Below are 13,378 nucleotides of genomic sequence, written 5' to 3'. Positions count from 1 at the left end.
TGTTGTTGTTGTTGTTGTTGTTGTTGTTGTTGTTGTTGTTAGTCGCGAAGTTGTGTCCGACCCATCGTGACCCCATGGACAACATTCCTCCAGGCCTTCCTGTCCTTCACTATCCCCTGGAGTCCACTTAAGTTCACGCCGACTGCTTCAGTGACTCCATCTAGCCACCTCATTCTCTGCTGGTCCCTTCTTCTTTTGCCATCTATTGTGCCCAGCATTAGACTCTTCTCCAGCAAGTCCTTCCTTCTCATTAGGTGGCCAAAGTATTTGAGTTTCATCTTCAGGATCTGGCCTTCTAAAGAGCAGTCAGGGTTGATCTCCTCTAGGACTGACCGGTTTGATAGCCTTGCGGTTCAAGGGACTCACAGGAGTCTCCTCCAGCACCACAGTTCAAAGGCCCCAATTCTTCAGCGCTCAGACTTCCTTATGGTCCAACTTTCGCAGCCATACATTGCAACTGGGAAAACCATAGCCTTGACTATACGCACTTTTGTTGGCAGGGTGATGTCTCAGCTTTTTAGTATGCTGTCTGATTTGCCATAGCTTTCCTCCCCAGGAGCAAGCGTCTTTTAATTTCTTGGCTGCAGTCCCTGTCTGCGGTGATCCTGGAGAACAGGAAAATAAAATCTGTCACTACCTCCATTTCTTCCCCATCTATTTGCCAGGAAGTGAGAGGACTGGATGCCATGATCTTAGTTTTCTTAATGGTGAGTTTCAAGCCAACTTTTGCGCTCTCCTCTTTCACCCACATCAAGAGGCTCTTTAGTTCCTCTTCACTTTCTGCCATGAGAGTGGTATCATCTGCATATCTGAGGTTGTTGATATTTCTAACAGCAATCTTAATTCCAACTGGTGATTCATCTAGGCCCGCCTTTCTCATGATGCGTTCTGCAAATAAGTTAACTAGGCAGGGCAACAGTATACAGTCTTGCCAAACTCCTTTCTCAGTTTTGAACCAATCAGTGGTTCCATGTCCAGTTCCCACTGTTGCTTCTTGACCTGCATATAGGTTTCCCAAGAGACAAAATACAAGAGACAAAGATGGTCTGGCACTCCCATCTCTGTAACAACTTGCCACAATTTGTTGTGATACACACGATCAAAGGCATTAGCGTAGTCAATGAAGCAGAAGTAGATGTTTTTCTGGAACTCCCTAGCTTTCTCCATGATCCAGCGGATGTTGGCAATTTGATTTCTAGTTCCTCTCCCTCTTTGAAAACCTGCCTGTACTTCTGGTAGTTCTCGGTCCACATACTGCTGAAGCCTAGCTTGTAGGATTTTGAGCATAACTTTGCTAGCATGTAAAATGAGTGCAATGTTGCAGTAGTTTGAACATTCTTTGGCATTGCCCTTCTTTGGGATAGGAATGTAAACTATCCTTTTCCAATCCTGTGGCCACTGTTGAGTTTTCCAAGTTTGCTGGCATAATGAGTGTAGCACTTTTACTGCATTGTCTTTTAAGATTTTGAATAGCTCAGCTGGAATGCTGTCACCTCCACTAGCTTTGTTGTTGCTCAGACTTCTAAGGCCCATTTGACTTCACATTCCAGGATGTCTGGTTCGAGGCCAGTGACCACCCCCTCATGGTTATCAGGGACATTAAGCTCTTTCTAGTATAGTTCTTTTGCCACCTCTTCTTAATCTCTTCTGCCTCTGTTAGGTCCCTGCCATTTTGGTCCTTTATCATGCTCATCTTTGCATGGAACGTTCCCTTCATATCTTCAATTTTCTTGAAGAGATCTCTGGTCCTCCCGATTCTGTTGTTTTCTTCTATTTCTTTGCACTGTTCATTTAAGAAGGCATTCTTATCTCTTCTAGCTATTCTCTGGAATTCTGCATTCAATTGGGTGTATCCTTCCCTTTCTCCCTTGCCTTTCACTTCCCTTCTTTCCTCAGCTATTTGTAAAGCTTCCTCAGACTGCCATTTTGTTTACTTGCATTTCTTTTAGTTGCTACCTCCTGTACAATGTTGCAAACCTCTGTCCATAGTTCTTCAGGCACTCTGTCTATCAGATCTAATTCCTTAAATCTATTTGTCACCTCATACCTCAGTGGCCCAGTGCTTTTCTCTACTTTCTTCCATTCAAGTCTAAATTTTGCAACAAGAAGCTCATGATCTGAGCCATGGTCAGCTCCTGGTCTTGTTTTTACTGACTGTATAGAGCTTCTCCATCTTTGGCTGCAGAGCACATAATCAATTTGATTTTGGTGTTGACCATCTGATGATGTCCATGTGTAGAGTCGTCTCTTGGGTTGTTGGAAAAGAGTGTTTGCTACGACCATTGTATTCTCTTGACAAAATCTACCAGCCTGTGCCCTGCTTCATTTTGTACTCCAAGGTCAAACTTGCCTGTTATTCCGGTTATCTTTTGGCTTCCTACTTTAGCATTCCAATCCCCCATGATGATAAGGACATCATTTTTTGGTGTTAATTCTAGAAAGTGTTGTAGGCCTTCATAGAACCAGTCAACTTCAGCCTCTTCAGCACCAGTGGTTGGGGCACAGACTTGGACTACTGTGATGTTGAATGGTTTGCCTTGGATTCGAACTGAGATCATTCTGTGATTTTGGAGACTGTATCCCAGTACTGCTTTTCCTACTCTTTTACTGACTATGAAGGCTATTCCATTTTTTCTGAGGGATTCTTGCCTGCAGTAGTATACCTGATGGTTACCTGAATTAAATTCACCCATTCCTCTCCATTTTAGTTCACTGATTCCTAAGATGTCGATGTTCAATCTTGTCATCTCTTGTTTGACCACATCCAGCTTGCCTTGATTCATGGATCTTACATTCCAGGTTCCTATGGAGTATAGATCTTTGCAGAATCAGACTCTCCTTTCACCACCAGATACATCTGCAACTGAGTGTCCTTTCGGCTTTGACCCAGTCACTTCATTCTTTCTGATGCTACTAGTACTAGCCCTCTGCTCTTCCCCAGTAGCATACTGGACAACTTCTGACCTGAGGGGCTCATCTTCTGGCATCATATCTTTTTGCCTTTTGGTGCTGTCCATGGGGTTTTCATGGCAAAGATACTGGAATGGGTTGCCATTTCCTTTTTGATTAGAGAAGAAAAATACAATGCTTCCTTACCTGACAAGAGTTTTATGATGAATTGCATACTAACATTATGAGATCATGTGTTTTCTTATAAAGAGAGTCAAAATTATTATCTGTCTAAATGAGGGGTCCCCAACATGGCACATACAGGACCTACAATGGTTCCCACACATTATCTACCCTCTACCACATACATACATACATACAGGGGGAGAGTGTGAGAGTGAACACTTAAAGAATGTTAAGGTGCTAGGTTCTCATTCCTGTTGCTGAACCTGCCACTGATCAGCTGTTTAGCAAGCTGGAAGAAGAGAAACAGGTTGTTTCCTGATCTCACCCAATCTTCATTCATGCACAGTACTCTCTCTCATTCTTTCAATCCACCACTTTCCCCTAGTCTTGCTGCTTCTCTTCAGATAACACCTTTCCCTTGGTATTTCTCTCCCTTTCCTGTCCCTAGAGTTCTTCTTTTCCTCCTTTCCTATCCTACCCTTGCCCCTTCTCTCCCATTAACCCCATTACATTCTCCCCTTCACCTCTTTACTGCTTCTCCCCCTTCTAGCCTTGCACGTTCTCTCCCCTGAACTATTTGCCTTACTATGCATGCATCCCCCACTGGCTCTAGCTTCAATATTTCTCCTTGCTCACCTCTTCTGACAAGCCAAGTCCCCATGGCAACCATTCTGTGATAATCCACACCCTCAATGCAAAACTATTTTGTACTGGTGCCCAAAACAGTTCCCAAATGTGCCTGCTGGTCTAGCTCATTACATTAACTCTGACCGCTGGAAGATCTCCAGGCTCTCAGCAGATCTTTTCCACTTCTGTTTCTTGCAAACATTCTAAACAAGATGCTGGGTATTGAATCTGGAGTCTTACGGAGGCCAATCATATGGTCTCTCAGCTCAGCTTCTTGAAGAGAAACTATTCCAAGGGCAATTAATAAGCTATCAGTAGCCCACTACTGCACTCAACAGAAAAGCAAGTGATATCTCAAAGGTACTTTTTAAAATCAGTGTGGTATAATGGTCAAGAGCACAGGACTCAGCCAATCTGGGTTCTGTCCACACAGCCATGGAACCAACTGCGGGTGACTTTGGGCCAGTTGCAGACTCTCAGCCCAATCTACCTCACAGGGTCATTGTTATGGCGTTAAGACTGAGAGCAGGGGGAGGAGAATGAGGTAAGATGCCTTGAGGTTTTTTTAGAAGGAAAAAAGGTGAAATATAAATCTAATAAAAAAATAATCAGTGCTGAGCAGACTGCTGAAACATTTACATTTGGTGTTTTGTAAATCATTATAAACCAAGTTTGAAAAATACAAGACAGCACAGAAAACACTGATATGCAATGATGTGACAACAATGGACAACAACTGCATCTGGATTCACTATAAACAAGGAGTGAACAAAAGATAATAACATCAATATAATCCGCTAGTGTGGAAGCAACTTAGACTGCAAAAAGAAATTCCATAAATTAAGACTACTGCCTCAGCCTTCAGAAGCATAGAAGTTTATTCTCAGAACAAATGAAGATTTCATGTGACAGAATTTTGAAGACTATTTCTTTACCCATAATAAACTTTAAAAGATGATGTTGCTTGAAATGTAAACTCCTTGCTTCTTCCTAACCAGATTCCAATTATTAACAATACTAGGTTTAATGTTTGCTTAGGAAAACAGTATAATGTACATACAGCAATAAGGAATATAACAGATTTACAGAGATAGCTATGCTTGCAAAATTTTTACCGAAGACCAAGAAATAGCTTCCTAGACCAAGTCCTCTTTGTCTATTAAACTAGTTTTCTGCACTAGTTCCTAGGCTCATGAAGTGTTGAATAGCCAACAGAAAGGTCCTTTAGAAGTGAGAATGAGTATACCAGACCAATGGATCATATTTCACTGGAGAAGTTGACGTGACACCTGCCTTGGGATGCTTGCCTGCCAGCCAGTACATTTGAGAAATCCATTAGGAAAGAATGTCTGTACAAGCTCCTGCCAAGCAAGCGCGTGCACACACACACACACACAGAGTGCAAGCATGAGCGAGCAACCTTCCTTCTTTACTTCATGTTCCTGTTTTATTTTGTACTCTTAACCATTTACACAGGATTTCAAAAACGCAATCCGATAAAATTAGGCATATCACAGAATTCTGTGAGTGACTCCCTTTTATCATACTGCTTGGAAATCACCACTTATGAGCCCAGAAAGAAGAATAATTCTGTTCAATATTAAATAGAAGAAACTAAGCCCGCATGCAACTAAAAGAAATGCCACATGTCTGACCTTTCAAGAAAGAAACTGAGATTTGGCTCTTATTCCTGTTTTAATAGATCAAAAAGGGTAGAGGGAAGAGGAACCTATTAAAAATAATAGTATGTCTTTCCAGTCTCTTTATGGCATAAATTTTATGCAATGGTAATTAACTATCCATCATCAATGAATAACTGCTGTGCACAGGGGTTACTATAATATCTCTTAAAGCAGGAGTGCAGAAACTACTTTTGGATGGGGGACTAGCTAATCCTTCACTCAGACCTCCATAGGCTGTATGACAGCAGTTGGACATGGATGTGGTATCAGTTAGAGAAGTTATGTATGTAGCTGCCACAGCTCCTCTACTGGGGAGTGGTGGTGACTAAGTCAGCTGTATCCTGTATTCACACAATCTGCCTCTTTCCCAAGAAGGAAGGAAAGTGTGTGAAGGAGAAGCAGCTGGGTCCCCTATGCATCTCTGTTGGAGGAGCAGAGAACTCACCTGCTCCAACAGTAGAAGGAATTTATCACCCTATGCCACGCTGATTTCTGTTGCTATCTCTAATCGTAGAATGGAATTAGCAGGGATGGGGGGCTTTGACAGTTGCTTATATGTAAGGACAGCATCTATTTTCCATGACATGGGTGAATTCTGGCACCTGCCATCCACATTCCTGATGGCTATCTTCAACTTGAAATAACAATGATGGTTCCACTACTGGCATGGTTCAACAGGGGAATCTCCATTGTTATCCCTGGTCAGAAAGAGTAGTGATGGATACATTCCAAGGGGATTCCTTCAGAGGGTTGGGATTGGAGTCTAGGGGCCACCACTTGGAGAAATCTCAGGAGGTTGCAGCTTATTGGGGAGCCCTGTGGGCTGGAGATTCTGCATCAAGCCTGTAGCTATTTTAACGGGTTTATTTCACAAACTCCTTGGTTTCAATACTGCTAAAAATATTGTCTGGCAGGAGTTAAATAACACACCCAAGCTTAAAAATGGAAACAACTTAGTGTAGCAACCATGACCTGGAAGAAAGTAGTCTTCAGGTGGTCCTACGGTTGCTGTTATACTAATACTTTTCATTTATGTAGTGCCATCAGGGTGACAGGCATTGATACACAATGTAGATAACTTCATATGAGTCATTAACCTCGGAGTGCTGTATTGCTTCGCAAGTATTTTGCTAAATTGCTTTTGACTAGCATATTCATGGGATTACCTTACTACATTTTGTAGCTCTACGTATGGCACACATGCTGAAAACGAGTTCAAGAAGTTTGAGAAGCAATGCCATAAGCAGAACATGGGCAGTTAATGTGATACCTGCAGGCACCAGTTTGCCATTGGACACTTCACTTGTGGCCCACCAAGGTAACCTACCCTTCCCACTTTATATTTATTTAAACCATTTTTATGCTGCCCCATTCGCAAAAAGCCTCGGGGCGGCTTACAACAATAATAAATAAACATAAATAAGTAATTTATACAATTAGAGTTAAAAAACCTGTTTCATACTGGCATCTGGGATCATTTCCAAATGATGGCCTCTAGCTATTCCATGTAGACTCAGACATTCTCAGGAAATAGAAGAGGGCAGGTGGTTGCAGGCCCATGCTTTCCTCTGCAGCATACCAATTTTATGGTGGTGCCAAGGATATGAGAAACTGAGAAATTGCCAAGCATGGTCACAGGACCCAAAAGTTTGCACATTTTTGAAACAGAGCATCTTCACTCTGTGTTTCCCCATGTCCAGCTGTCAAAACATGGGATTATGAGTGCCACTGCCTAAAAGGGTTTCTTTAAAGCATGGGATACACTGAAATTAACGAAGGATAAGTTGTTCCCTTAATGTAATACGATGGCAAGTAAAACTTCCCACTCCTTACTGTACCAGTCCTTATTTTCACCCTCCATCTCCTGCTCATATTCTGAAAACAAACAAGCAAGGCTTCCCCTTCCCCCAATCCATACCTTAAGAATGTTGGAATCTGACTTGTACTTTTTGAGATTTGGTAGCCTACAATGCCAGACTCCCATCATTTGATCCCTAACAGTAAAACAGCATGCTGTCCACAGTTGGGCTGGATCAATGCAAGTATTCAAATGGTTGGGACAGCAGAAACTAGAACAGCCTGCGAACTGAAAACATTGGCCACATCTCCACTGGCAGACAAGGAGAGTGGAAAAATATGTTTTTGTTCTCTGGGATTTATACCAGCTCTCCAACAGCACAAGACAGTTTTGGCTCCAAGGTTCTCCCACCCACGCTCATGGAAAAGTGACATGAAATTTCTGAAACAGGCTAATTAAAGCAAGATTGCTTCAAAAACATTTTTAATAAAAAACAGCTCCCTTGGCAGCATGGCAAAAAGCCTCCCCAAATGTGCAATGTATTAGCTGTCAGGGAACTATTTCAGTGCTATTGCCTACTTTCAAGAAGAGATGGAGGGGAGAGGCTTAACAAAGACATAAAAATGATTTGCAGCAAACATGTTTCATTCTTCAGGAATGTCTTGGCATCATACAACAAAAATCAATAAAATAAGAAAATATAAAGGAGTGAACTACAGAAAAGTGATTAATCCTTTAAAGACAAACTCTGGAGGGAGAGCCATGTCTCCTCTGGGTATTGCAGACAGATGAAGGTTAATTTTTACATGCAAGATCTCAACAGCACATTCCATTCCTCTAACTGCAAAAGTTGTGTCTGGGGACAGAATGGTGCTGTCTGTATTCTTCCCTTTCCTGGGATAAAATATTAAGCCACAAAGAAAATAGGGAGGAGGGAGGAGAGAAGAAACCTAAAGAACTGAAAGCTAACATTTCACAACATATTTCTCTGATCAACAAAATATAAACTACAATCAGAAAAAATTAATGTGCATCCTGGTGGTCCAAATTCATCACAGTAGTATTTGAATCTCCGAGCCAAAGCAAAGGCTCCAGAACTACTGGCAAAAGATGTGTACGCTCAAAAACAGATCCAGAGCTTTTTGTTGTTGTTGTTGTTTTAAGCTTCTGAGCCAATGAGCAAAGAGAAAGAACAGACCAACACTTTTGCAATCCAAACCACTAGGGAACAGCTTTCTTTGCAGATGGAAAATAACACAGTCTTCTGCTTGTGGAAGGAAAGAAGAAATTCAGATACAATTTTACTTGGGTAAGAAGGACCTTATGAGATTAAAACAGTCCCAAGTGAGGGTTTCCAGGGTATTCAGACTTCTGCTATCCCCCAAATTTCTCAGCAGTAAAATGTGTGTGTTGCCCTCACAGAAATAGAGCTGGGTATCCTACCAATAGAGCAAGCAAAAGACTACAGAAATTCAAATAATGTGGGTCATCTTGAGACACTGAGATGAGAAAAGCAGACACTTAACTCAAGGCCAGACTCCCCATGTGACCAGGCAGTCTCTGAGAAAAACCAAGATGTACAGTTGGTGGAAGGGGGCATTGAGCAGGTAAGTTTCTCAGACACAGATGAGGTGGCCCCAGCTCTGGATGCCATGAGACATGGTCAGCAGAGGAGAGTGGCCCAATTAGAGGATCAGTGTGCAGTGATGAGGCTTGCTTGTTTTCAGAAGGTCCTTCCTGAAGGGATGAGGCCCAGGCATGCTCATAAGCAGAGTTCTAGATAGGGTTCAGCAAACTGCTCTGTGCACAATCAGAGATTAGTTCTGGTTGTTTTATGCTTTTGATCAATAAAAAACACTTTGCAAGGAAAAGGTCTGTGGCTCTGAATGTGCCAAGGAGGAACCTCAGCTCCCAACAGAAGTGGTTACATGACCTTAGCACAGGGTATTTCCAGACATTGCACAGAGTGTGGAACAACAGTGGAATGATAATAGTGTGGAACAGGAAGTATCTCAAAGAAGAGGTGCTTCTTACTGCCCACCACTTCTCAAATATATTGCTGGGTCTAGGAATATTAGTACAGGCATACACATTCTATAGTCCATGTGGGATAGCAACTGGAAAAGGTATCAATTCCCTGAATAGGAAGGTTATAGCTGGCCTGCATTCTGGTAAAGGTAAAGGTTTCCCCACGACATTACATCCAGTCGTGTCCAACTCTAGGGGTAGTGCTCATCTCCATTTCTTAGGTGAGGGAGCCAGCGTTTGTCTGCAGTTTCCTTATTCATGCAACCGACATGACTAAATGTTGAGTTGCACGGAACACCATTACCTTCTCACTGAAGTGGTACCTATTTATCTAATTGCTTTTGCATGCTTTCAAACTGCTCGGTTGAGAGGAGCTGGGACAAAACAATGGAAGCTCACCTTGTCACACGGATTTGAAGTGCTGACTTTTCGATTGACAAACCCAGTGGCTCAGCAGTTTAAGCCACTGCACAACCTGCGGCCAGTATTCTGATATACATGCACAAAATGTAATAAGTGAGAGGATCTTCCTCACAGATCCAAAATTTGTCCTTCCTTTCTTACCTGCCCTGTTCTACGTCATCTTAAATGCATGTTAAATGTATTCTTTTCCCTTTTTTTTTACACTAAGCTCTTCAATAGTCATCATACCATATTTTTTCATACATATTCCCATACCTTACATGCATACATCTTCATTGCCTTCCAAATCTGTGCATGAAATCACCATATGCACACTATCATGATAAACATAGGAACATTCTGATATTTTCATTTCCTTATTTCCTTCACTGTAATTCTACTCTGGAAATTCTTAGAGGATGAAAATGGCTTTTCAACATGGAGCCAACAGCTGTATCAAGGGACTTATCAGATTAGAGGCCTGACAGAAAGAAAATGAAGAATGGGGCTTTTTGTTGTTGCTGAGAAGACAGCTGCAAATACCCCCAAGTCCCTAAAGATGTGTCTGAGTAGGGGTCACTGCCCACTGGCACTTTACAAAATGCTGACACCCAGGTGTTTAGCTGTAGCTGAACACTACTCTGCTAGTTTAATTTTCAGAAACTGAAGACAGAATATACAAAATACACTTATATGCAATCTAGCATAATTAATAAAATACCTAAAATTGTAGATTTGTAGGGGATTATGCAATACAATCTTGCTTATCAAACATCCTCTCTGCTCTTTGAACTGTACATATAGAATTCTGGAAATCAGAGCAGGGTTTCCTTATGTTAAAATTAGCCTTTGTAAAAAACATGAGAAAATACACCAGCTGCATACTTATAGAACTTGCACATGTTTTACCATGTTTTACTGGCCTGTGTGTGCTATGATTTCAGGCAAGAGACAATTTATCTATTCCAAATAGCTGAAGGAGGAAAATGATGCTTCCTGGAAGGAAAGCATCACAGTCATAAAGCATCTTTCCATAAGGTTACTTCAACTAACTCTTCAAGCTTTTCAGTTATGTACACATTTTAGATCTTTCATGGCAACATTCAACATTCACATTTCAACATCCACACCAAGGACACCCTAACTGGAGGAGTTCAGAATTTCAAGGCCACCATGACAACCATGGAACTGTCCTAGCATGTCACTGGCCTAACACAAGTAGCAGGGCATACTCTAGAATTGGTCCTTTTGGCAGGATATGAGGATAATGCTCTGAGTGTGGGGAATTTTAACTAACCCCTTTGTAATGGTCAAATCCCTACCTGCTAAAATTTAGAATGACAGCAGCTTTTCCCTTCCACAAGGGTAAGGGATCTATTAAGATGGTCCACCCCATGAAGCTAATGGATCCAAATGGTTTCCAGAGGGCTCCAGGGGATTTTCTGGCTAATATAGCTGGCATTCCTGTCAAAACCTTGGTCACACTGTGGAATGCAGAAATGACCACAGCAATTGATATGACTGGAGAAATGAATTTTCTCATGGAGAAATGAACTTAAGATCTCATGAAAGTTGTGGAACTAACATTAGCTGAATTCTTAACTTCCTGCTGGAAATGTACAAAAATTAACATTCTTGTATCTTTAGCAAGTTCACCCCTCTCCTCTTTTTCCATTCTTCCATCCATCAAAGTTGATCTAACAATGGCTAATTTATCTCTACATTTTTTACAAGCTGCTACAGGAATTAATTACTAGTCCCAACTAGTTCTTTAAAGTAGCCTGAGAAGGAACTAACTTGAATGTGCCAATCAGCACCTCTGCACTAAAGCCAGGCATGTCTCTAGGCTAAAGTTCAGCTGCCAACATGTCAAAAAGACTGGCAATGATAATCTCTTTTAGACAGGGTGCCTCTGGATAACAGGAAGGGTGCTGTGTATACTTTGGTGACAGGTCTCTTATGAAGAAAGGGAGAAAGAAACTCACAAGCATATACCAAATTTAAGAGAAATCTTCCAGGGTTTGGGGCACGGGGAGATCCTGAATAAAATCTCTTTTTTCACTTCCCAAAGGCTTGGAAAAACACAGTAGGACCACAAGCAAAGGTGGAACCAAGACAGAGCAAGGATCAGATAACAACAAGGCATGGCAAGACCAGAGGCAAAGAGCATTAGGTATAAGCAGGTGACGACGCTGCAAGACTGGAGGTAGAAACCCAATGAACAACACTAATCAGCTACTGCAGAGTCAAGTTGCTATGGCAAAGATGGGCAGAACCAATAAGCCTTTTACAGAGTTCCCACTCTCAACTTGTCTGCTTGCTTACACAGCTCCTAATTCTGCAAGCATCTACAGATCTAATGCCAATCCTGTGGGTACTTACAAGACAGAGCATGCTGCCTCCTCTATCAAGCCACTGGGGAAGATGCACAGCTCTACAGATCCTGACACAATGGCACCCCAGGGTTTCAGGCTGGAGTCTTCTCCACTCCTGCTTGATAATGCCAGGGATCGAAGCTAAGGGGTTGTGTGTGTGTTCATATATATGGAGGGAAGCAACCAGATGTGCCCTTTTCTTGCATACATGAAATGGAAATATGTGATTTTATTGAGGCAATATTTATTAATGTAAATAATAAAAAATCACAATCACTATAAATCATCATGGTATGGATGAAAATATATTATGTAATAAATAAAACCATTACATACTTCTCCACATAGACATACAGACAATATGGACACTAAATGAATTGACTTTTCCTTCCACACAGGGTGAATCTGCATATTATGCTGCCTATGAAATTTGAATCTTCTGTGTTCGAATTCAAGCCAGCTTGGGGAACAAAATTCTTTCCCAATCTAAAATAAGGCTTCAAAAAGAAACAGTCAACCTGGTTTCTCAGGAGTTCTTCCATTCAATTATCAAAGTTTTCTAGGTCCATTTCAAAATTCCTTGAGTGAGTCCTGAGGCTACACAGTAAATAACTGTCAAATGTTCAGTTGTAATTGTAGTCTAAAATGCATATACATTTGCTGAACTTCACCAGCCTCATTTCGTTTCTGAATGCTAGCAAATTAACAATATCTTCATCTATGCACATATCTACTTCTGAATATGAATACTGCACATGGTTCATTGGTTTTTCTAGTTCTCACACAACAAATATTGAATTATTTAACCCATAATTTCTGGGGCTTCATGACAGATGTGACCACTTCTGTTTTTTGTAAACAATCTCCAATTAGTGCAATTAGAGGCTATGAGTGTGATGTGCAAATTTGGACTGCTGGGCCCTTTAGGAGGAAGACAATGCAGCAGTTAAAACATGATTTGTTGTTGGGCTGCTTGGCACCTAAACAACCAAGAGGTTGAGGCTTGCATACTACACAAACAGTTGCTGATTGTGCAAACTGGAGTTTACAGAAAGCAGAGGAGCCTTGTACATGGCACATGCCACTATTATATGTGAACTGACTGTTGTTTTTTTATTTTGATTAAAATACTGACCATAGCTTCAACAGCAATAAAACCAGCCTGGATCTAAGCACCAGATGTTATGGGCATTCATGAGATTTACTAGAAGCTCAGTAGTGAAAGTTTGTTCCCTCTTCGTCACTGGGCTGGAGAGGAAAGTCACCAGCCAGGTAAGCTGAACAATGACAGCTTTGTTCACATTTTTAAAAAATGTGAAAACACTAAGGGAGGCTCATAAGCAAAACAACTATGCTGAGAGGCAGAGCAAGCAGCACTTTCCCAGTCTCTC

At 41.5% G+C, this 13,378-nt stretch overlaps 2 protein-coding genes across 19 annotated transcripts in view; one reads left to right on the top strand and one right to left on the bottom strand.

The window, feature by feature from the left end:
• Positions 1-13,378, top strand: part of LOC123029090 — an 82,862-nt gene that overhangs the window by 18,284 nt on the left and 51,200 nt on the right. For 5 of the 15 annotated variants that reach the window (XR_006415844.1, XR_006415843.1, XR_006415842.1 and 2 more), the window contains exons 2-3: positions 6,568-6,702; positions 11,684-13,259. The exons of 1 other annotated variant lie outside the window; for it this stretch is intronic. Coding sequence is in view for 4 of the 14 variants with exons in the window: in XM_044441653.1 (XP_044297588.1) it covers positions 6,576-6,702; positions 11,684-11,785 (229 nt within the window). In the remaining 10 variants the exon portion in view is untranslated. The remainder of the gene's footprint in view (positions 1-6,567; positions 6,703-11,683; positions 13,260-13,378) is intronic. 9 more of the 15 variants (XM_044441653.1, XM_044441654.1, XM_044441652.1 and 6 more) reach the window with 6 other exon arrangements.
• BOC (BOC cell adhesion associated, oncogene regulated) overlaps positions 1-13,378 on the bottom strand; it is an 81,432-nt gene that overhangs the window by 28,188 nt on the left and 39,866 nt on the right. The window lies entirely within an intron of this gene.

Source organism: Varanus komodoensis, unplaced genomic scaffold (genome assembly GCF_004798865.1).
Source record: "Varanus komodoensis strain SLA01 unplaced genomic scaffold, ASM479886v1 scaffold4, whole genome shotgun sequence".
Lineage (NCBI taxonomy): Eukaryota > Metazoa > Chordata > Lepidosauria > Squamata > Varanidae > Varanus > Varanus komodoensis.
Note: the sequence above shows the minus strand (reverse complement) of the source record. Positions and strands in the feature narration are given on the sequence as shown.